A 21,494-nucleotide genomic window follows, 5' to 3' on the forward strand; every position below is an offset into this window, starting at 1 on the left:
GATGCCCAAAACGGTTGTTTTTATATATTTATTAAATAGGAGAGCACTAAAAGTGGGGGTGCAAAGATTTCAGAAGAAATCTTACAATGCGTAGAGGTAGGAGGGGCAAGTGGGGCACCTGCATGTCTTGTTGAGGTGAATGCTCAGATTTGGCTCCCACTACTGGTGCCCCCCGAGTTTCATACGCAGTGTGTAGGGCAGCCTATTCATTCCAATGGGTTTCCCTATGTGCGAGAAACACAGAAAAGGAGTCCCTAAATCTTTTCCAAAAACTGGTGCGCACATGCGTGTCGGTGGCAGTGCCATTAAGGCTAGGTTTACATCTATGTGTGTTGGGAATGCACATGAGATCGCACCCTTTCCCAACATGCAGAGAAACGTATTGCACTTTAGCAAAACATGCTGGGGTGCCATTAATTATCAATCGCACCCCCTTGCATCTGTAAAAGTGGGAATAGCCAGCAGTGGGTGGGTATAGGAATAGCAGATGAAGGGTGTGTCTGGTAATAGCCAGCAGTGGGTGTGTCTGGGAATAGCCAGCAGTGGGTGTGTCTGGGAATAGCCAGCAGTGGGTGTGTCTGGGAATAGCCGGCAGCACATGCAGGACTGCTGTTAGAAATCATGGGGTCCCATACAGCCTACCTGACAGGGCCCCCCCAGCCGAAAGGGACTGAGGACATGGTCCCTTTCTCTAAAGCCTCAGAGGCACAGATGAATGAATAGGGTGTGCTCTGAGGCTTCCTGCTCATTCACAAACTGAAGCATAATAAACATAGTTTACTACGCTTCAGTGATGAATGGCCACAGGAGTGATTGGTACCAATCACTCACTGCATTCATTTAGGAAAGGAAGGAGTCAGAAAATGACATCCCGACATTCCCCGTTGCAGAGGAAAGGGGCACACAAAGGGGCCTAGACCGCAGATGGAAGGGGTGCATGTGCTAGAACCAATCCTCTTGCAGTGCAGCTGGAGGGAGGGAGAGAAGGAGAAGCTGGCAGTGCTGGAGTGGGAGACAGAAGAGGATCAATGTCTGCAATAAGACAGTACAGCCGGCCTTCCAGCTCAGCAGGTGCCAGGGCCCACCTTTTGAACTGATGGTACCCAGGTCCAGTACAGGAGAGCTGGCTGCCTTATCAGCGTCCCTGAGCACGTGTGTCTGGCAATAGCCGGAAGTCCGTGTGTCTGGCAATAGCCGGCAGCCCGTGTGTCTGGCAATAGCCGGAAGCCCGTGTGTCTGGCAATAGCCAGAAGCCCGTGTGTCTGGCAATAGCCGGAAGCCCGTGTGTCTGGCAATAGCCAGAAGCCCGTGTGTCTGGCAATAGCCGGAAGCCCGTGTGTCTGGCAATAGCCGGAAGCCTGTGTGTCTGGCAATAGCCGGAAGCCCGTGTGTCTGGCAATAGCCGGAAGCCCCTGTGTATGGCAATGGCCGGCAGCCTGGGTGTCTGGCAATGGCCAGCTGCCCGGGTGTCTGGCAATGGCCGACAGCCCGGGTGTCTGGCAATGGCCGACAGCCCGGGTGTCTGGCAATGGCCGACAGCCCGGGTGTCTGGCAATGGCCGACAGCCCGGGTGTCTGGCAATGGCCGGCAGCCCGGGTGTCTGGCAATGGCCGGCAGCCCGGGTGTCTGGCAATGGCCGACAGCCCGGGTGTATGGCAATGGCAGCCCCTGTGTATGGCAATAGCCGGAAGTGAGGGTGTCTGGCAATAGCCGGCAGCGTGGGTGTCTGGCAATAGCCGGCAGCGTGGGTGTCTGGCAATAGCCGGCAGCGTGGGTGTCTGGCAATAGCCGGCAGCGTGGGTGTCTGGCAATAGCCGGCAGCGCGGGTGTCTGGCAATAGCCGGCAGCGCGGGTGTCTGGCAATAGCCGGCAGCGCGGGTGTCTGGCAATAGCCGGCAGCGCGGGTGTCTGGCAATAGCCGGCAGCGCAGGTGTCTGGCAATAGCCGGCAGCGCAGGTGTCTGGCAATAGCCGGCAGCACGGGTGTCTGACAATAGCCGGCACCCCATTGTTTCTGGCAAAAGCCGGCAGCCCGTGTTTCTGGCAAAAGCCGGCAGCCCGTGTTTCTGGCAAAAGCCGGCAGCCCGTGTTTCTGGCAAAAGCCGGCAGCCCGTGTTTCTGGCAAAAGCCGGCAGCCCGTGTTTCTGGCAAAAGCCGGCAGCCCGTGTTTCTGGCAAAAGCCGGCAGCCCGTGTGTCTGGCAAAAGCCGGCAGCCCGTGTGTCTGGCAATAGCCGGCAGCAAGTGTCTTTGACAATAGGCAGTAGCGCGTTTCTCTGGGAATAGCCGGCAGCCCGTGTCTCTGGCAATAGCCGGCAATGTGTTTGGTGCACCATGCGGTTTGGTGCAGAACATTTTTGGAAAAGAGTCACGACCTTCTTTTCCATGTTTCCCACGCATAGGGCAACCCATTGAAATAAATATGATGCTCTACATGTGATGCGCACGTGCAAACCCATGCACGCAGTAGTGTGCCCCAGGCCTGATAAATAATGGCACCCCGCATGTTTGCTAAGGTGCAATACGTTTCGGGAGGCATACAATTTTGCATGTGTTCTTAACACGCATTGATGTGAACCTAAGCTAAAGATTATTAGTAAAGTGCCTTCTTTAGGATTAACGGATAGACAGACAGAAATGGATGGCCCATTAGTGGATAGACAGACAGACAGACAGATGCAGCTGAATTATTTTCCAACTTCTATTTTTAGTTATTGTTTTTTTTTTTTTTTATTAGTTACAAAGTTGTCTTAAAAATCTTAATATTTAAAAAAAATATGACTGTGTCCAGCTCCGGCATGCTTTTTTTATTTTAATATGAAGACATTTGTATTTTTGGCATTCTTTACCTCAGTAAAATAAAATGATACAGAACCTCTCTCTGTGCCTTCTTCTTCTTCTCCTCTTAGTGGGGATAATGTGGAAAGTTTGCTGTGATTCATTTTCTAAATCAGGGGACACCAACCACAGACCACAGTCAGGATGAGTGACAGTTTCCTTATGGGCCGCCAGCCAGCCCCTCTCATGCAGTGATTGGTTATTAGGGCCACCAGCATCCTAACAACCAATGACATCCTGCCCTCAACATCACTGGAGGGGGAAAGTGGAATCTCCACCAGTCCAGATCTGTAGCTTGCTCCGCCTCCTGGCATCTGCCTGCCTGCTTCTAAAAGGTATGGGGGTGCTCTGAGTACTCAAGACAAAAATGTCTGCCATCACTCTTTATGTTTCTTTGTCACTAATGGGGACACCTGATGTAAGGGGGGATACCCCATGCAAGGGAGACATTCTGATGGGGACACAAGATGCAAGGGGGACACTCTGATGGGTAAAACCAGTATAAGCGGGACACCTAATGTAAGGGGGACACTCTGATGGGTAAAAACAGTATAAGCGGGACACCTAATGTAAGGGGGACACTTTGATGGGTAAACCCAGTATAAGTGGGACACCTAATGTAAGGGGGACACTCTGATGGGTAAAACGAGTATAAGCGGGACACGTAATGTAAGGGGGACACTTTGATGGGTAAACCCAGTATAAGTGGGACAAGTAATGTAAGGTGGAAACTCTGATGGGGACACCCAGATGTAAGGGGGACACCCTGTAGGGACACCTGATGTAAGGGGGAAATTCTGATGGGGACACCCATTGTAGGGTGGGTACTCTGATGGGGACACCCATTGTAAGGGGGACACTTTGATGGGTAAACCCAGTATAAGCGGGACACCTAATGTAAGGTGGACACTCTGATGGGGACACCCAGATGTAAGGGGGACACCCTGTAGGGACACCTGATGTAAGGGGGAAATTCTGATGGGGACACTCTATGGGGGCACCCAGTATAGGGGGACATCTATTGTAGGGTGGGCACTATGATATCCTGATGGGGACACCCAATGTAATTGGGGAAATCTGATGGGGACACCCAATGTAAGGGGACACTGACGGGACACCCAATATAAGGGGGACACTCTGATGGGGACACCCGATGCAAGGAGGACACCCGATGTAAGGGGGACACTCTGATTAGGACACATTGTAAAGGGACACTGAATATTGACAGTAAATAATACTGGATTGTTTTGGAAATTGTACATTGCATTTTTTACATCAAATAACTACATTTATACAAAAATCAGAGTTATAGCACAAACATACGATTCAGATCTCTGCTGGAAGAAAATTTATTCGACCAGACCTCCTGCCAATTTTAATTACACCTGCTTTAGACTGACCCCTGTTATATTGCATACTGCCAACTTACCACTAGATGGCGACAAATGACTGTCTCTAAGAAAATAATTACCTTTTTAAAATACATTTCTTACATAACACAGCACTGCTATGTGATAGCTCCTTATGGGCAGCCAGCCAGCCCCCTCTTATGCAGTGATTGGTTATTAGGGCCACCAGCATCTTAACAACCAATGACATCCTGCCCTCAACATCACTGGAGGGGGAAAGTGGAGCCTCCACCAGTCCAGACCTGCAGCTTGTCCCACCACTTGCCTGCCTGCTGCTAAAAGGTATGGGGTTGCTCTGAGTACTCAGACAACAATTTCTGCTGTCACTCTTTTATGATTCTTAGTCACTAATGGGGACACCTGATGTGAGGGGGATAGCCACGGCAAGGGAGACATTCTGATGGGGACACCTAACACAAGGAGGACACTTTAATGGGGAAACCCAGTATAATTGGGACACCTGATGTAATGGGGACATTCTGATGGTGACACCCAGTATAAGGGGGGCACTCTAATGGGAGCACCCAGTAAAAGGGGGATACCCAATGTAATGGGACACTCTGATGGGGACACCCAATGTAAGGGGGGCACCCAGATGAGGACACCCAATATAAGAGGGACACTGATGGGGACACCCTGATGTAAGGATGACACCCTGACGGGGACACCCGATGTAAGGGGGACACCCTGATGGGGACACCCAATGTAAGGGGGACACCATGATGGGGACACCCAATGTAAGGGGGACACCATGATGGGGACACGGATGTAAGGGGTACACCCTGATGAGGACACATTGTAAAGGGACACACTTAATATTGACACTAAATATTTTTGAATTGTTTTAGAAATTGTACATTGCATATTTTTTTGTTTATATCAAATAACTACATTTATACAAGGATAAGTGTCATTGCACAAACATACAAATTAGGTCTCTGCTGGGAAAATCTTTTACTGACCAGACCTCCTGAAATTTGAATTCACTACACCTGTTCTTAACTGACACCTGTTATATTGCATACTGCCAAATAACCACTAGATGGCGACAAATGACTGTCTACACGCCAATGATTACCTTTATAAAATAAATTTATTACATAGCACAGTGCTGGGTACAGTTAAGGCTCCTTTTTGGTTATTTTTCTTGCACAGGAAGTGCAACGTCATTTTTGGCTTCGGATTCTGCTCTTCTAAGACCACGGCGATCTATATTCCTGTTATATTATATTTCCTATAAGACACAAAGTTGTCACAATAAGTGCATCTACAGTCAAAACATTTACAGCCAAAATGCACTGAACTGCTGAAGTGTTGTTGCATTAATGCGCAATTACATGCATTAGAGCGTTGCGGTGCCATTATGTTTAAATGGCATCCCAACGCAAGACAAATAAAGCTCATCACGAAAAAAAAAACCATGTTTACGCATATGCGTAAACGCAATTATTATTATTATTATTCAGGATTTCTGTAGCGCCAGCAGTTTACGCAGCGCTTTACAATGTTAGAGGGAGACAATACCGTTACAATACAATAAAATACAAGAGGATTAAGAGGGCCCTGCTCAGAAGAGCTTACAATCTAATGCGCCAAGATGCTAAAGTCTCATTGGTCCTTTATGGTGGCTGTTCATGACCCCCCCCCCCCCCCCCCATTAGTACAACAAAGAAAGAGAGACTTCCCATTCTCAGCTTACCTCTTCTGTCGTTTCCTGCAAGAGAATCCCCGACATCTTCCACCTGCAGGAACAGATTTGTTTATTTTTTTAAAATAAAAAATAATAATAAATAAATAATATAAAAAGATAAAAATCAAAAGACCCCCCCACCTAATGGGATGGTGTGAACCCCACATACTGGACACAGCAGGTGTACAGACCCAGGAACTCAGCACAGGGATGGTGGGAACCCCTCATAATGGGCACAGCAGGTGTACAGACCCGGGAACTCAGCACAGGGATGGTGGGAACCCCTCATAATGGGCACAGCGGGTGTACAGACCCAGGGACTCAGTACAGGGATGGTGGGAACCCCTCATAATGGGCGCAGCAGGTGTACAGACCCAGGAACTCAGCACAGGGATGGTGGGAACCCCTCATAATGGACACAGCGGGTGTACAGACCCGGGGACTCAGCACAGGGATGGTGGGAACCCCTCATAATGGGTACAGCAGGTGTACATACCCGGGAACTCAGCACAGGGATGGTTGGAACCCCTCATAATGGGCACAGCAGGTGTACAGACCCGGGAACTCAGCACAGGGATGGGGGAACCCCTCATAATGGGCACAGCAGGTGTACAGACCCGGGAACTCAGCACAGGGATGGTGGGAACCCCTCATAATGGGCACAGCAGGTGTACAGACCCGGGAACTCAGCACAGGGATGGTGGGAACCCCTCATAATGGGCACAGCAGGTGTACAGACCCGGGGACTCAGTACAGGGATGGTGGGAACCCCTCATAATGGGCACAGCAGGTGTACAGACCCAGGAACTCAGCACAGGGATGGTGGAATGATAATCTATAGGGAGTGATGCTGTAGACAGAGGTAGTTTCTTCTTCTTGGTTGCTGGCAGGTTGTCCCCATGAACAGGATTCCTGGTAGAAGACATACTGATCTTCCCTTTACCTGTCTGATTGGCCACCTGACAGATCAACAACCTCACTGATCTCAGGTGCCTCCAATCAGACAGGTAAACCCTAGGAGCAGAGAGGCCCCGTGGAGTCTCATCAGAGGGTCTGGAACACAGAGAACCCATCAGTAAGTCCCCTAAACTTTGTATAATCAGGGCTGTGAGTATGTGATGGGGCCCCAAAGCAAAACCCCTCAGGGGCCCCTGTGTCCCTCCAATCTAAGGTAAATTCCTGTAATGGGTATTGACACCCCCAGGCTATACATACAATTGTTTGTTTCCAGTACATTGATTAACCGTTTCTGTGGAATACATAAATCACTCAGCAGCTGTGGGGGCCCCATGGCAGTCACACGGTGTGCAATGCCTATGGATGAGTCCCTGTGATCAATACACAATGCTGCTCTTACCCCCCAGACTAGAGGCGGGGCTCCTGTGCGAATGTATTTCTCTGTATGTGGTCAACACAGGCCAACGTATCGCACAGTTTCATACAATTGCAGAGTGTACATGGGCGTGCGGTAATGCCCATAGATGCGAATGGACTCCAAGATGGAAGCCCTACAGCGGCGAGAGAGATACTCACTGAACAATACGAGGAAACCGATAATACAGAGGAACAGAGCGCAGATCAATCCCCACTGCCTCAGGGATGCATAATCTGCAATGGGAAAAAAAAATGATTATTGGAGATATTGATCAGTTGATAACGATATTGTAAGATAGAAAAGTGACGGCAGAAAAAAGACCAAGTGGTACATCATCGAGTCTGCCCCTCCTCCTCCTTTTTTTTTTTTTATAACTTATACATTTTTTTTTTTGTGTTTTGTTTTTTTTTTTTTATAGTTTATATATTTTGCTTTTTAGAATGTATTCATTTTTTGTTTGCGTTTTTTTTTTTTTTTTTTGTTTGTTTTTTGTGTACAATTTTGTTTTATCATTTTATTGTATTATTATTATTATTATATTTTTTATTTTTTCTGGACTGAGTATAAGTCTATGTTTTTTCCAAGCATGATTGAATCCTCTTACTGTTGATTGCCTCACTACCTCCGATGGATGTCCGATGTTGATTGTTTAACTGATAGAGATATTGATCAGTTGATGACGATATTGTTAAGCTAATGATGTTATATTGATTAGTTGATCGCATCACATCTATGTTTTGTCTGCTTCATGCTATATAGAGGAATGTTGTGTGTGTGCGCGCTGGCTGCAGTGCATCATGGGAAATGGATGGTTGCAGCCTTTTAGTTAAGAAATTTATATTATACATTTATAATTGTATTTTCTTTATTTTATATATATTTTTTTTATTCATTTTTCTTCTAAAATACTGTTACAACTTAATATAATGTAAATATAATATATAAAGAAAATATAATTATTTAACACATACACATATATATATTAATTATATGTGTGTGTGTGTTAAATAATTATATTTTCTTTATATATTAAGCTGTAACAGTATTTTAGAAGAAAAATGAAAAAAAATATATTATGTATGTATGTATGTATATGTGTGTGTGTGTGTGTATATATGTATATATATATATATATATATATATATATATATATATATATATATATATATATATATATATATATATATATATATATATATTTAGAATTTTTTTTTTTTAATGGTGTATAGGTGAATGGAGTCAGCTGAATGTAATTGTGATAAGAAGTCTATATATAGTTTATCATTCTATATGTACATGGTGGCCGCCATGATTCCTCCATTACATAGGCAGGTTGTGCCTAAGAATGGATTTTTGGTATCTGGTAAAATTTCAAGCGTAGAAAACCCCATACAGACCTTGACGTCTTGGCGCGTTGTATAACACGCATTCCTGGCGCCAACATGTCAGCATACATGTGGTAGTAGTCCAACTCCAAGATGGCCAACGGGGGAGTGCTTGCCCAAACCAATGAGCACTATGTACTTTACATATTCAGCATTAGCCCCTTGTATGTTGCCATAAATTGGCACCAGGAAAGGAAAATTTCGGTAAGTATTTAATACAATTTTTTCCATTCTCCTGGTGCCAACATGGCAGCATACATGTGGTAGTAGCCCAACTCCAAGACGGCCAACGGGGGAGTGCTTGCCCAAACCAATGAGCACTATGTACTTTACATATTCAGCATTAGCCCCTTGTATGTCGCCATGAATTGGCACCAGGAAAGGAAAATTTTGGTAAGTATTTAATACAATTTTCCATTCTCCTGGTGCCAACATGGCAGAACATGTGGAGTGGATAGAGCTCACATGGGGGCCATCTTTGGTTTGGGCACGCATTCTCCTGGGGGGGGGGGGTTGCATCTTAGAGTTGGGCTACTTCCACTTGTATGCTGCCATGTTGGCACCAGGAAATAAAAATGGCGGTAAATATTTGAGAGAATTTTCTGTTTTCTGCGCTAGTTACCATTCATTCCTTTAAAGCGGTTGTATAACCCGCTTTATTTTTACCTACAGGTAATCCTAAAAAAAGTCATACCTATAGGTAAAATGAACAACTCCTAAACGTGCACCGTTTTTAAGATATTTACCCTGCGTGCAGCTGCTGACGTCAGCGGCGCATGCGCAATGAATGTCCGGCAAATCGCGCCGGAAACTCAGAGCTTCTTGCCAGAACGGAGGGCTCCCCTGCGTGTATGTGACGTCATCATCGCAGCTCCGGCCACTCACAGCCTGTGGACATGCCAGCTGGTCGCTCGGGTCTCCCGCTGGGATGGGAGACCCGGAGAGATTCGCAGGAGGCGGGGGGGGGGGGACGCAGTATCAAGGCTGTGTTTGAACTATCGCCATCGCCCATGTGCTCCCTCATTCAGCAGTGCTGCGTGGTGATTGTGCTTTGCTGTTCCCCTCTCTGTTTAATTGGTCTCTATAGAAATCTACAACGCTGATATTCATTTTTAGTTTATTTTTTACCAACCGTAAATGAAGATTCGTTCCTGTTCCAGTCTTCTGTCCTCATCTGCAAAACCAAAAAATATAGAATGCTGGGTTAGGTCAGGAATGATTGCCCCCCCCCCCCCCAACTTCCCTCCTCTTTGTTTGCTAAGATGCTGGCACACATACTAATGATAGCCAGCTGCCAGCATCCTAGCAACCAATGCTGCTATTTGGCATTGGTTGCTAGGACACTGGTGATTGGAGTACACAGTGTCATTGGCTTTTAGTATGGACACTCTGGATGTCACCCCATTTTTGCCCCCTTTCTATCCTCTCTGGTTGCTAAGATGCTGGCACAGTGACTGATACCCAACCACCAGCATCCTAGCAACCAATGCTGCTGTGTGGCATTGGTCACTAGGACGCTGGTGATTGGGGCACACAGTGTCATTTGTTTTTAGTATGGAAACTCTGAAAGTCACCCCATTTTTGCCCCCTTTCTATCCTCTCTGGTTGCTAAGATGCTGGCACAGCGACTGATACTTAACTGCCAGCATCCTAGCAACCAATGCTGCTATGTACAATTGGCCGCTAGGACGCTGGTGATTGGGGCACACAGTGTCATTTAGTTTTTAGAATGGACACTCTGAATGTCACCCCATTTTTTTCCCCCTACCTTTTATCAGCTTTGGTTGCTTAGATGCTGGCACAGCGACTAATGCCCAGCAGCCAGTATCCTAGCAACCAATGCATGTGGCCGTGGTCACTAGGACGCTGGTGATTGGTGCACACAGTGTCATTGGTTTTTAGTATGGACACTTTGGATGTCACTCCATTTTTGCCCCCCCCCCCTCCTTCTTCCATCCTCTTTGATTGCTAAGATGCTGGCAGATAGACTAATGATAACCAGCCGCCATCATCGTAGCAACCAATGCCATGCTGCTTCGTGGCCTTGGTCACCAGGACGCTGGTGATTGGTGAACAGTGTCATTGGTTTTAAGTATGGACACTCTGGATGTCACTCCATTTTTGCCCCCCCCCCCCATCTCCTCCTCCTTCTCCTTCCATCCTCTTTGAGTGCTAAGATGCACATTGACTAATGATAACCAGCCACCATCATCCTGGCAACCAATGCCATGCTGCCCTGTTGCATTGGTCGCTAGGACGCTGGTGATTGGTGCACACAGTGTCATTGGTTTTTAGTATGCACACTCTGGACGTCACTTCATTTTTGCACCCCCCCCCCCCCCTCCTCCTCCTTCCACCCTTTTTGATTGCTAAGATGCTGGCACATTTAATGACAACCAGCCGCCATCATAGTAGCAACCAATGCCATGCTGCTCTGTGGTATTGGAAGCTAGGACGCTGGTGATTGGTGCACACGGTGTCATTGGTTTTTAGTATGGACACTCTAGCTTCAGTGCCACCTGAGATGGTCCCCTCATTTTGCTTCATTGGGGGAACGCCCCAGTGCACCCCCCCCCCAGAGTTCTCCCCTCTTTAAGGAGAGATAAAGATGACAATCTGTCAGTAATTGTCAACGCTTCCATTATATTGTCTTCACGCCAAAACCCCCAACAAAGTCCTCACCTTTCGCTCTGGCATGAATAGTGTCATTCAACGTGGTCGCGCTCCTTCCGGTAATCGCTGCAAAAAACAGGACCGCACTTTAAATTTTCAATCTTTTCCCAGCCGAGGGAGCCAATCACAAAGTCTTATGAGAAGTTACAGATAACACAGAGGACTGTACTGTCTCTTGTCTTTAAAAAAATTGATCCCAATTTTACACAACATGACCAAAGGTTTGTGGAAACCTGACCATCACACACACACTGTGTACAGAGCCAGGACACGAGGGGCAGTCGCCCCGGGCCCAGCGCCATCACGTGGTTGGGAGGGAGGGGCCCCCCACTACACCAAAGTAAATTCAGATAATTATTCCTTACCTTGGTACATTGATGTAGTTGAGGCATTGATTGTGGTGGACTCAGTGACAGCGAGGAGGGTTGTCAATACGGTAAATGCTGATGTGTAACACAAAGAGAAATCACACTATTATTATTATTATTATTATACATTTATATAGCTCTGACATATACCGCAGTGCTGTACAGAGATCACTGAGCCAGTCACATCATTCTCTGTACCAGAGGAGCTTACACTCTAATGTCCCCTCCCCCACAGTCACATCAGTCTCTGTACCAGAGGAGCTTACACTCTAATGTCCCCTCCCCCACAGTCACATCAGTCTCTGTACCAGAGGAGCTTACACTCTAATATACCCCCCAGAGGAGCTTGCACTCTAATGTCCTCCCAGAGGAGCTTACACTCTAATGCCCCCTCCCCCACAGCCACATCAGTCTCTGTACCAGAGGAGCTTACACTTTAATATCCCCCCCAGAGGAGCTTGCACTCTAATGTCCTCCCAGAGGAGCTTACACTCTAATGCCCCCTCCCCCACAGTCACATCAGTCTCTGTACCATAGGAGCTTACACTCTTAATGTCCCCTCCCCCACAGTCACACACTATTATTATTATACATTTATAAAGCTCTGACATATACCGCAGTGCTGTACAGAGATCACTGAGCCAATCACATTAGTCTCTGTACCAGAAGAGCTTACGCTCTAATAGACGCCCCCCCCCCCCCCTTTGAGTTAATTTTTTTCCTATCTTTTGTAAACAATTTAACAAAGCTTCATCACATGGGTGGGGAGGGACCACTGCACCCTGCGTGGGGGGGGGGGAGTACCATGGCATTCTCCCAAGGAGGCAGGGACCTCCTCATCCTCCTGGGCAGGGGGGTACCACCCCATCCTCCCAAGGGGGCAGGGACCACCTCATTCTCTTGGGCAGAGGGGATACCACCAGATCCCCCCCATGGGGGCAGGGACCACCTCATCCTCCTGGGCAGAGGGGTACCACCCCATCCTCCCAAGGGGACAGGGACCACCTCATCCTCCTGGGCAGAGGGGTACCACCCCATCCTCCCAAGGGGGCAGGGACCACCCCATCCACCCAAGGGGGAAGGGACCACCTCATCCTCCTGGGCAGAGGGGTACCACCCCATCCTCCCAAGGGGGCAGGGACCACCCCATCCTCCCAAGGATGAAGGGACACTTTATTTTCCCCGGCAGGCGAGTACTGCACCCTCCTAGCCACATATTTGCCATCATGTAACCCCCCTCGGTCACGCATAGACCACTGCACCCACCTCACTGGGCAGGGGGGGGGGGGGGGGTACCACCCCATCCTCCCAAGGGGGAAGGGCCCACCTCTTCATCCTGGGCAGAGGGGTACCACCCCATCCTCCCAAGGGGGCAGGGACCACCCCATCCTCCCAAGGGGGAAGGGACACTTTATCTTCCCCAGCAGGCGGGTACTGCACCCTCCTAGCCACATATTGGCCATCATGTAACCCCCCACCCCCCTCGGTCACGAATAGACCACTGCACCCACCTCAATGGGCAGGGACCACTGTATCCTTCAAGGCGGATGAGGATCAGATCCAGGATCTCTCCTCTCGTGCCCCCCAAGACATTTTCTTGGGGTGGGTTGATTTCATTCCTAATATCTCCTCCCATGCAAACAATTTTGGGTAGTGTATCCCCGTCATTTGTCATTTTTATATTTTTACAAATCTTTTTTAGAAAAATGTGCTTTTCTACTTTTAATTAAATTTAATTTAAATTTTAAAAGTTTGTAACATTATTATTATTACAATTTTTTGTAAAAAAAAAAAAGTGTTAAAAGACTTAGTAGGATCTTAGGCCGTTGTATGACATATGGCGGATATGTGTAAAAAATGCTTCGTCATTGGCTGGTAATTCTCCAGCCTAGTATACACGTCCTTGTGCCTTTAATACGGTATAAATAATAAATGGTCCCTGTGTCCCCGGAGCAGAGGGGCCCCGTACATTCTGCAGTCAGGTCTTTGTGCGGTTTGCTGTGTATGGAAATATTTCCATTGTTCTATGATAACAGAGGAGGATTGTCTCACCCAGTACAATGGGTCTATTATGGGGCGGTAAACAAACTCCGCTGTCTATGTACGCTTTGTTACAATGCAAATATTGATCTATGTTAAGTATCCAACCCAAGAACAAAATGTAACATATTGCAAATTAGCAGTCCTTAGATGTGGCGGCTGCATTTCTTTTCTTTTTTTTTTTTTTTCTGGATATTTTTTCCCCCCCTCGTGATCCTGCCACCTCCTGTGTCCACGCCTACTTCCTGGGTCCAACACTAGGTGGAGCATGCGGGCGCTTTGCGCCCTCCAGTGCCACCAGCTGTGTCCAACAGTAGGTGGAGCTGTGACCTTTGACCTCTGAGACCACACCTCCTGACCTTTGACTTTTGGGGTGGGTCCATGACCCTTTTCCTGAGACAAAACGCTCTCCTGTGTCTGTACCGGCAATAGGGCAACCCTAACCCTGACCCTAACCCTAACCCTGACCCTAACCCTAACCTTGGGGAGACAACGCTCTGTACTGTATTAATGGAGTTTTCACCCTAGGCTTCTCTTCTGATTCGGACTTCAAGCACCTCCCTCCATTACATAGGTGGGAGGGGGCTTTGTAGTCTACAAAAGATGGCTGGAAAGCCATCTTTTCTCTCTCTTTCTCTGATAATATTTAACCACTTGCCTACCGGGCCAATTCTGACATGAAAAAAAATCTGTCTATTTGCTAGAAAATTACTGAACCCCCAAAGATATAATATATATATATATATAATGTGTATGTAGATAGATGAGTGTGTGTATGTATGTATGTATATGTGTGTGTGTGTGTATATATATATATATATATATATATATATATATATATATATATATATATATATATATATATATTTATTATTATTATTATTATTATTATTATTATTATTATATTTTTTTTTTTTTTTGGGGGGGGGGGGGGGGGAGTTTTTTTTTTTTTTTTTTGTAGCAGAGACATAGAGAATAAAAAGGCTGATCGCTGCAATTTTTTCATGTCTCACGGTATGTACGCAGTGGTTTTTCCAATGCAATTTTTTGGGGAAAAAATATACTTTCATTAATTTAAAACAAACAAAACCCAATATATGCCCCAATTTTTTTGTAAAATATAAAAGATGATATTACGCCAAGTAAAATAAATACCCAACATGTAAGGTTTTCGCACACTTCTGGAATGGCGGCAAACTACAGTACTTAACAATCTCCATAGGCGATGCTTTAAAAAAATTCTACAGGTTACCAGTTTAGAGTTACAGAGGAGATCTAGTGCTTGAATGACTGCTCTCGCTCTGACGTTCATGAGGATACCTCATGTGTGGTTTGAACGCCGTTTTTATATGTGGGCTTGACCTACATATGTGTTCACCACTGCGCGCAAGCATGTGGGGATGGCTGCGCTTTTTTTTTTTTTTTTTTTAATCAGAATTAATTTATTTTATTTTTTTTATTTTATTTACATTTTCCCTATGAAATTATTAATAATAATAATAATAATAATAATAATTTCATAGGGAAAATGTAAATCAAATAAAATTAATTCTGATTTAGGGATAAAAAAAAAATATTATTATTTTTTTTTTTTTTGATTACTTTTATTCCTATCACAAGGAATGTAAACATTCCTTGGAATAAATATAAGCAGTCAGGTCCTCCTTATGGAGAGATCTGGGGTCAATAAGACACCCAAATCTCTCCTCTACAATGTAAAGCATTAGATTAAAAAAATAAATAAATAAAATAATAAAATAAATAATTAAAAAAAAAATGGTCTTGTTAACATTGGGCTGGAACCGTCGTCGCTCCTGTCCTCCTAGACCACAGAGATGAGCAGAGGCCGTTTTTCCTCTGTTACCAGCAGCCGCAACTTTTGCATTGGTTCTCGGGCTACACATCATCCAGGTAAGCCAGAGAACCACCAAGAAGTGGTCTATGGCTCCGGTTGGCAAGATTGGAGCCAGGAATCCGCAGTACTGTGTATGACCACCAGATGTCATACAAGAATGATTTTCTCTATCGGCAAAATACACTCACCGGCCACTTTATTCGGTACAATTGCTTGATAACCCAAATTGCTAATCAGCCAATCACTTGCAGCAACTCAATGCATTCAGGCATCTAGACGTGGTGAAGACAACTTGCTGAAGTTCAAACTTGAGCATCAGAATGGGGCAGAAAGGGGATTTAAGTGGCTTTGAACGTGGCATGGTTGTTGGCGGCAGACGGGCTGGTCTGAGTATTTCTGGGATTTTCACAAGCAAACATCTCTCGGGATTACAGAGAATGGTGGGAAAAATAGAAAATATCCAGTGAGCGGCAGTTGTGTGGAGGAAAATGCCTTGTTGAGGTCAGAGGAGAATGGGTTCCAGATGATAGAAAGGCAACAGCAACTTAAATAACCACTCGTTACATCCAAGGTATGCAGAATACCATCTCTGAACGCATGACACATCCAACCTTGAAGCAGCAGAAGACCACACCGGGTGCAACTCCTGTCAGCTAAAAACAGGAAATTAAGGCTACAATTCGCACAGTATCACCAAAATTGGACAATAGAAGATTGGAAAAACGTTGCCTGGTCTGATGAGTTTGGATTTCAGCTGCGACATTCAGATGGTAGGGTCGGAATTTGGCGCATGGATCCATCCTGCCTTGTATCAATGGTTCAGGCTGGTGGTGGTGGTGTAACGGTGTGGGGAATATTTTCTTGGCACGCTTTGGACACCAATTGAGTACCAATTGGGTACCAATACCAATTGAGCATGGTTTAAATGCCCCACAGCCTACCTGAGTATTGTTGCTGACCATGTCCATCCCTTTATGACTACAGTGTCCCCATCTTCTGATGGCTCCTTCCAGCAGGATAATGCACCATGTCACAAAGCTCCAATCATCTCACCACTGGTTTCTTCACTATGACAATGAGGTCACTGTCCTCCAATGGCCTCCACACATCTCATCCAATAGAGCACCTTTGGGATGTTGTGGAATGGGAGATTCCCATCATGGCTGTGCAGCCGACAAATCTGCAGCAACTGCGTGATGTTATCATGTCCTCATGGACTCTCTGAGGAACGTTTCCAACACCTTGTTGTGTCTATGCCACGAAGAATAATGGCAAAAGGGGGTCCAACCCGGGACTAGCAAGGTGCACCCAATAAAGTGGCCGGTGAGTTTAGACACCAATTATAGTAAAATACAGTCACCCAATTTGTCTCACCGATTGTTGCATTGTTGGCCTCGGTTGCATTCAGGACCTCCTCGTGCTCTGCTGCTGTAGTGGGGTCATCTATAAAGACAATAAATAGGCCACATCCCTTATTATATAAATGACACTACCAGGTCATATTTAGGTGTTCTATCCTGGCTCCACCCAAAATCAATATTTATTTTAGAATGTTCACCCATGACCTAGATCTGCAGCCATTTTCTCATATTTCCCCCCGTTTGATCAGATTACCCTGATTGTTTTATTCACTCCCCCCAATTACATACTCAAAATTTTCCGGACTTTTAAAGGGTATGAAGACCATGCCATTCCGAAAAGCACTAACTGAGGAAACATGGAAGAAGTGGGGAGGGTCTAACTAGGACTAAACTAACTAGCGCTAAACAGGAAGGGAGAACAGAAGAAGATACAAAAATTACATTGTAAACAAGTCGCAGTGGCTCAAAACCTCCACTAGATGTCATCATACTACAGAAAAGGTTAACCTAATGCAGTTCAATTCAATACATAAAAAAATAGATGAAATCGGGACAGAATAACTAGACTGGGCCAATCACAGGGAGGCTATTGCCTTGTGTAAGCTATGACTTCGTGAATTCATCCTTCCATTCTTATTGGTCAAGCAATAAGGGGGAGAAGAGAAGAGTGTAGGCTCTGCCCAAAACAAATAAGGGGGAGGGGCCTGGAGGAGGAGCATTAAAGTGAACCTGTTTTGGTCTACATGGGCAAATCCCCTAGTGCTCTTTAAAATCCAATTCCCTCATTATTCAGCACTATGGAGAATTCCATTGGGGGAGGGGGAACTCCATAGTTTGGCTTTGTAATGGTGGCCGTGGTAGAGCAGAACACGATATCCTGGTGAGGAGATTTCAACACTTCCAGGCATGGATGGGCAGTTTTGTGCAGGTCGTTCTAGACCAGGGGTCTCCAAACTTTCTAAACAAAGGGCCAGTATACTGTCCCTCAGACTTGAAGGGGGCTGGAATTAGGCCAGTGGGAGTAGAAAATGCCCTGGTGTCAGTGGGAGGAATAGTGCCCCATCGCCGGTGTCAGTGGGAGGAATAGTGCCCCATCGCCGGTGTCAGTGGGAGGAATAGTGCCCCATCGCCGGTGTCAGTGGGAGGAATAGTGCCCCATCATTGGTGTCAGTGGGAGGAATAGTGCCCCATCATTGGTGTCAGTGGAAGGAATAGTGCCCCATCATTGGTGTCAGTGGGAGGAATAGTGCCCCATCATTGGTGTCAGTGGGAGGAATAGTGTCCCATCATTGGTGTCAGTGGGGGGAATTGTGCCCTATGATTGGTGTCAGTGGGAGGAATAGTGCCCCATCATTGGTGTCAGTGGGTGGAATAGTGCCCCATCATTGGTGTCAGTGGGTGGAATAGTGCCCCATCATTGGTGTCAGTGGGAGGAATAGTGCCCCATCATTGGTGTTAGTGGGAGGAATAGTGCCCCATGGCTGGTGTCAGTGGGAGGAATAGTGCCCCATGGCTGGTATCAGTGGGAGGAATAGTGCCCCATCACCGGTGTCAGTGGGGGGAATAGTTCCCCATCATTGGTGAAGTGGGAGGAATAGTGCCCCATCATTGGTGTCAGTGGGAGGAATAGTGCCCCATCATTGGTGTCAGTGGGAGGAATAGTGCCCCATCATTGGTGTCAGTGGGAGGAATAGTGCCCCATGGCTGGTGTCGTAGGGGGGGAATTGTGCCCCATAGTTGGGGTCAGTGGGAGGACATACAGTATCTCACAAAAGTAAGTACACCCCTCATATTTTTGTAAATATTTTATTCTATCTTTTCATGTGACAACACTGAAGAAATGACACTTTGCTACAATGTAAAGTAGTGAGAGTACAGCTTGTATAACAGTGTAAATTTGCTGTCCCCTCAAAATAACTCAACACACAGCCATTAATGTCTAAACCGCTGACAACAAAAGTGAGTACACCCCTAAGTGACAATGTCCAAATTGGGAGGACATTCCTCCCAATGACACCAATGATAAGGCACAATTCCTCCCAATGACACCAAAGATGGGGTATTGTTTTTTCCCACTGATATGAAGGACAGTAAACTGGCCCTTTTGTTTAGAAAGTTTTGGAGACCCCCTGTTCTAGACCATAAAGTGTCCCAGTCAGGGGCGTAACTACAGGGGTTGCAATTGCAATTGGCCCCATGCTCCAGGGGGCCTGTGCAGCTCCCCTTTACACCTGGATAGGATAGAATATCACAATAGAGAACCAGGAAGGTGTCAGTAAATATGTAATTTACCAGCTCCTTCCTTTTCTGAATGGACAGAGTCCTAGTCAGACACATTGTAATAATACAATTAAAATACCAAAAAATAACAAAAAAAAAAACCACTGACACCAGTGGGTGAACTTCCAGGATGGCAAAGGTCACACTTCTGACCAGGCCCTGGCATTGCACCACCATGGGGAGGCCTCAAGATGGCAGGAAGGGAGCCCACTGCAGAACTTGTGAAAGAGTCCCGCAATGAGAGTAAAGGGCCCCAGGGTCAGTGGGAAGAGCCCCAAATTTGAAGGGAAGGGCCCCAGTCAGGGGTCCGGGGGGCCCTGAAGGTTCTAGTTACGCTTCCAATCAACTCACCATTCACAATCTCCCTCCCAGCTGTGCTAGGGGCATGTGCCCCCACTTCTGTAGCCTGGCCGGGCTCTGACAAGGGAGAAAAAAAAAAAATTACAAGGATGTTGTTAGTGAATAATATAAAACCAGTTGCCTCGATAAAACAGTTATTTTAACCTAGTATGCAGGAGTGAGAGGTTGCCAGGTCCAATCAGAGGCTTCTCTGACGGGTTGCGTTCTTTTATGATAAGATGTTCTTTCTTGGTCAGTAACTCAGTATGAAGCTAAAGGATCGCCTCTGTCTGGGCCATATTTGGAGTATTTGCCTTTACTTCCTGTCCAAAACTCAACACAGGAAGCGAGGGAATTTCCTCTTTGCTGTCACCACCAGAACAAGTGTTCCTGTGGGAGGATTCCCCCTCCCCTCCCTGTGTAGGCAACGCCCAGGGCCGTCTTAAATACTGATTGGACCCTGGGCAAACATTTTTTTTGGGCCCACCCGAATTCACTTATCAACTGTTTGCAAGCAGTGGGGGGCTAAAGAGGCAGCGGCTTTGGGCCCCACAATAATGACTGGGCCCAGGGCAGCTGCCCCTTTTGCCCTGTGTTAAAGACGGCCCTGGCCAACGCCTGTAAAAGTTTGGATCTCTCATCACTTTGACAATGGTCAAATAAAAAGGCAGCAATAACCACTTGACCTGAGGCGTAGATAATGGGGGGGATAGGGGGGTCCAAAGCACCCTCAGAGCATCCTGGCTGACAGCCGATCGAAGGCACTGGAGTCCTATAGACTGAGCATCCTCCTGTGTCCCTTTATGAAGCTGTTCTGTCAGCAGCAAGGGGAGAATCTTCCCTTATGCTGCCCACAGGATTACACAAGTACCGTGAGTTCAACCGCACACAACCATATACCATGCCTTGAAAAGTTTTCATACCCCTTGAAATTTTCCACATTTTGTCATGTTACAACCAAAAACATAAAATTGTATTTTATTGAGATTTTATGTGATAGACCAACACAAAGTGGCACATAATTGTGAAGTGGAAGGAAAATGATAAATGGTTTTCAACATTTTTTATGAATAAATATGTGAAAAGTGTGGCATGCATTTGTATTCAACCCCCTTTACTTTGATACCCCTAACTAAAATCTTGTGGCACCAATTGTCACCTAATTAGTAAATAGAGTCCATCTGTGTATAATTTAATCTCAGTATAAATACAGCTGTTCTGTGAAGCCCTCAGAAGTTTGTTAGAGAACCTTCGTAAACAAACGGCAACATGAAGGCCAAGGAACACAGACAGATCAGGGATAAAACTGTGGAGAAGTATAAAGCAGGGTTAGGTTATAAAAAAATATCCCAAGCTTTGAACATCTCACGGAGCGCTGTTCAATCCATCATCTGAAAATGGAAAGAGTATGGCACAACTGCAACCCTACCAAGACATGGCCGTCCACCTAAACTGACCGGCAGGGCAACCCTACCAAGACATGGCCGTCCACCTAAACTGACCGGCAGGGCAACCCTACCAAGACATGGCCGTCCACCTAAACTGACCGGCCGGGCAAGGAGAGCATTCATCAGAGAAGCAGCCAAGATGCACATGGGAACTCTGGAGGAGCTGCAGAGATCCACAGCTCAGGTGGGAGAATCTGTCCACAGGACAACTATTAGTCGTGCGCTCCACAAATCTGCCCTTTAAGAAAAGTGGCAAGAAGAAATCCATTGTCGAAAGAAAGCGATAAGAAGTCCTGTTTGCAGTTTGCGAGAAGCCATGTGGGGGACACAGCAAACATGTGGAAGAAGGAGCTCTGCTCAGATGAGACCAAAATTCAACTATTTGGCCTAAAAGCAAAACGCTATGTGTGGCGAAAAACTAACACTGCACATCACC

At 46.3% G+C, this 21,494-nt stretch overlaps 1 protein-coding gene across 1 annotated transcript in view; it reads right to left on the bottom strand.

The window, feature by feature from the left end:
- Positions 1-5,375: 5,375 nt before the first annotated feature.
- LOC309569039 (uncharacterized protein) overlaps positions 5,376-21,494 on the bottom strand; it is a 30,183-nt gene continuing 14,064 nt past the window's right edge. Inside the window, exons 5-12 of the mRNA XM_082274800.1 lie at positions 19,623-19,688; positions 17,005-17,073; positions 11,733-11,810; positions 11,377-11,433; positions 9,827-9,868; positions 7,468-7,542; positions 5,944-5,986; positions 5,376-5,478 (exon numbers count right to left, since the gene is read on the bottom strand). Of these exons, the coding sequence (XP_082130926.1) occupies positions 5,454-5,478; positions 5,944-5,986; positions 7,468-7,542; positions 9,827-9,868; positions 11,377-11,433; positions 11,733-11,810; positions 17,005-17,073; positions 19,623-19,688 (455 nt within the window). The 3' untranslated portion in view covers positions 5,376-5,453. The remainder of the gene's footprint in view (positions 5,479-5,943; positions 5,987-7,467; positions 7,543-9,826; positions 9,869-11,376; positions 11,434-11,732; positions 11,811-17,004; positions 17,074-19,622; positions 19,689-21,494) is intronic.

Source organism: Pelophylax lessonae (assembly GCF_965119305.1).
Source record: "Pelophylax lessonae genome assembly, chromosome: 12".
In the NCBI taxonomy this organism is placed as follows: Eukaryota; Metazoa; Chordata; class Amphibia; order Anura; family Ranidae; genus Pelophylax; species Pelophylax lessonae.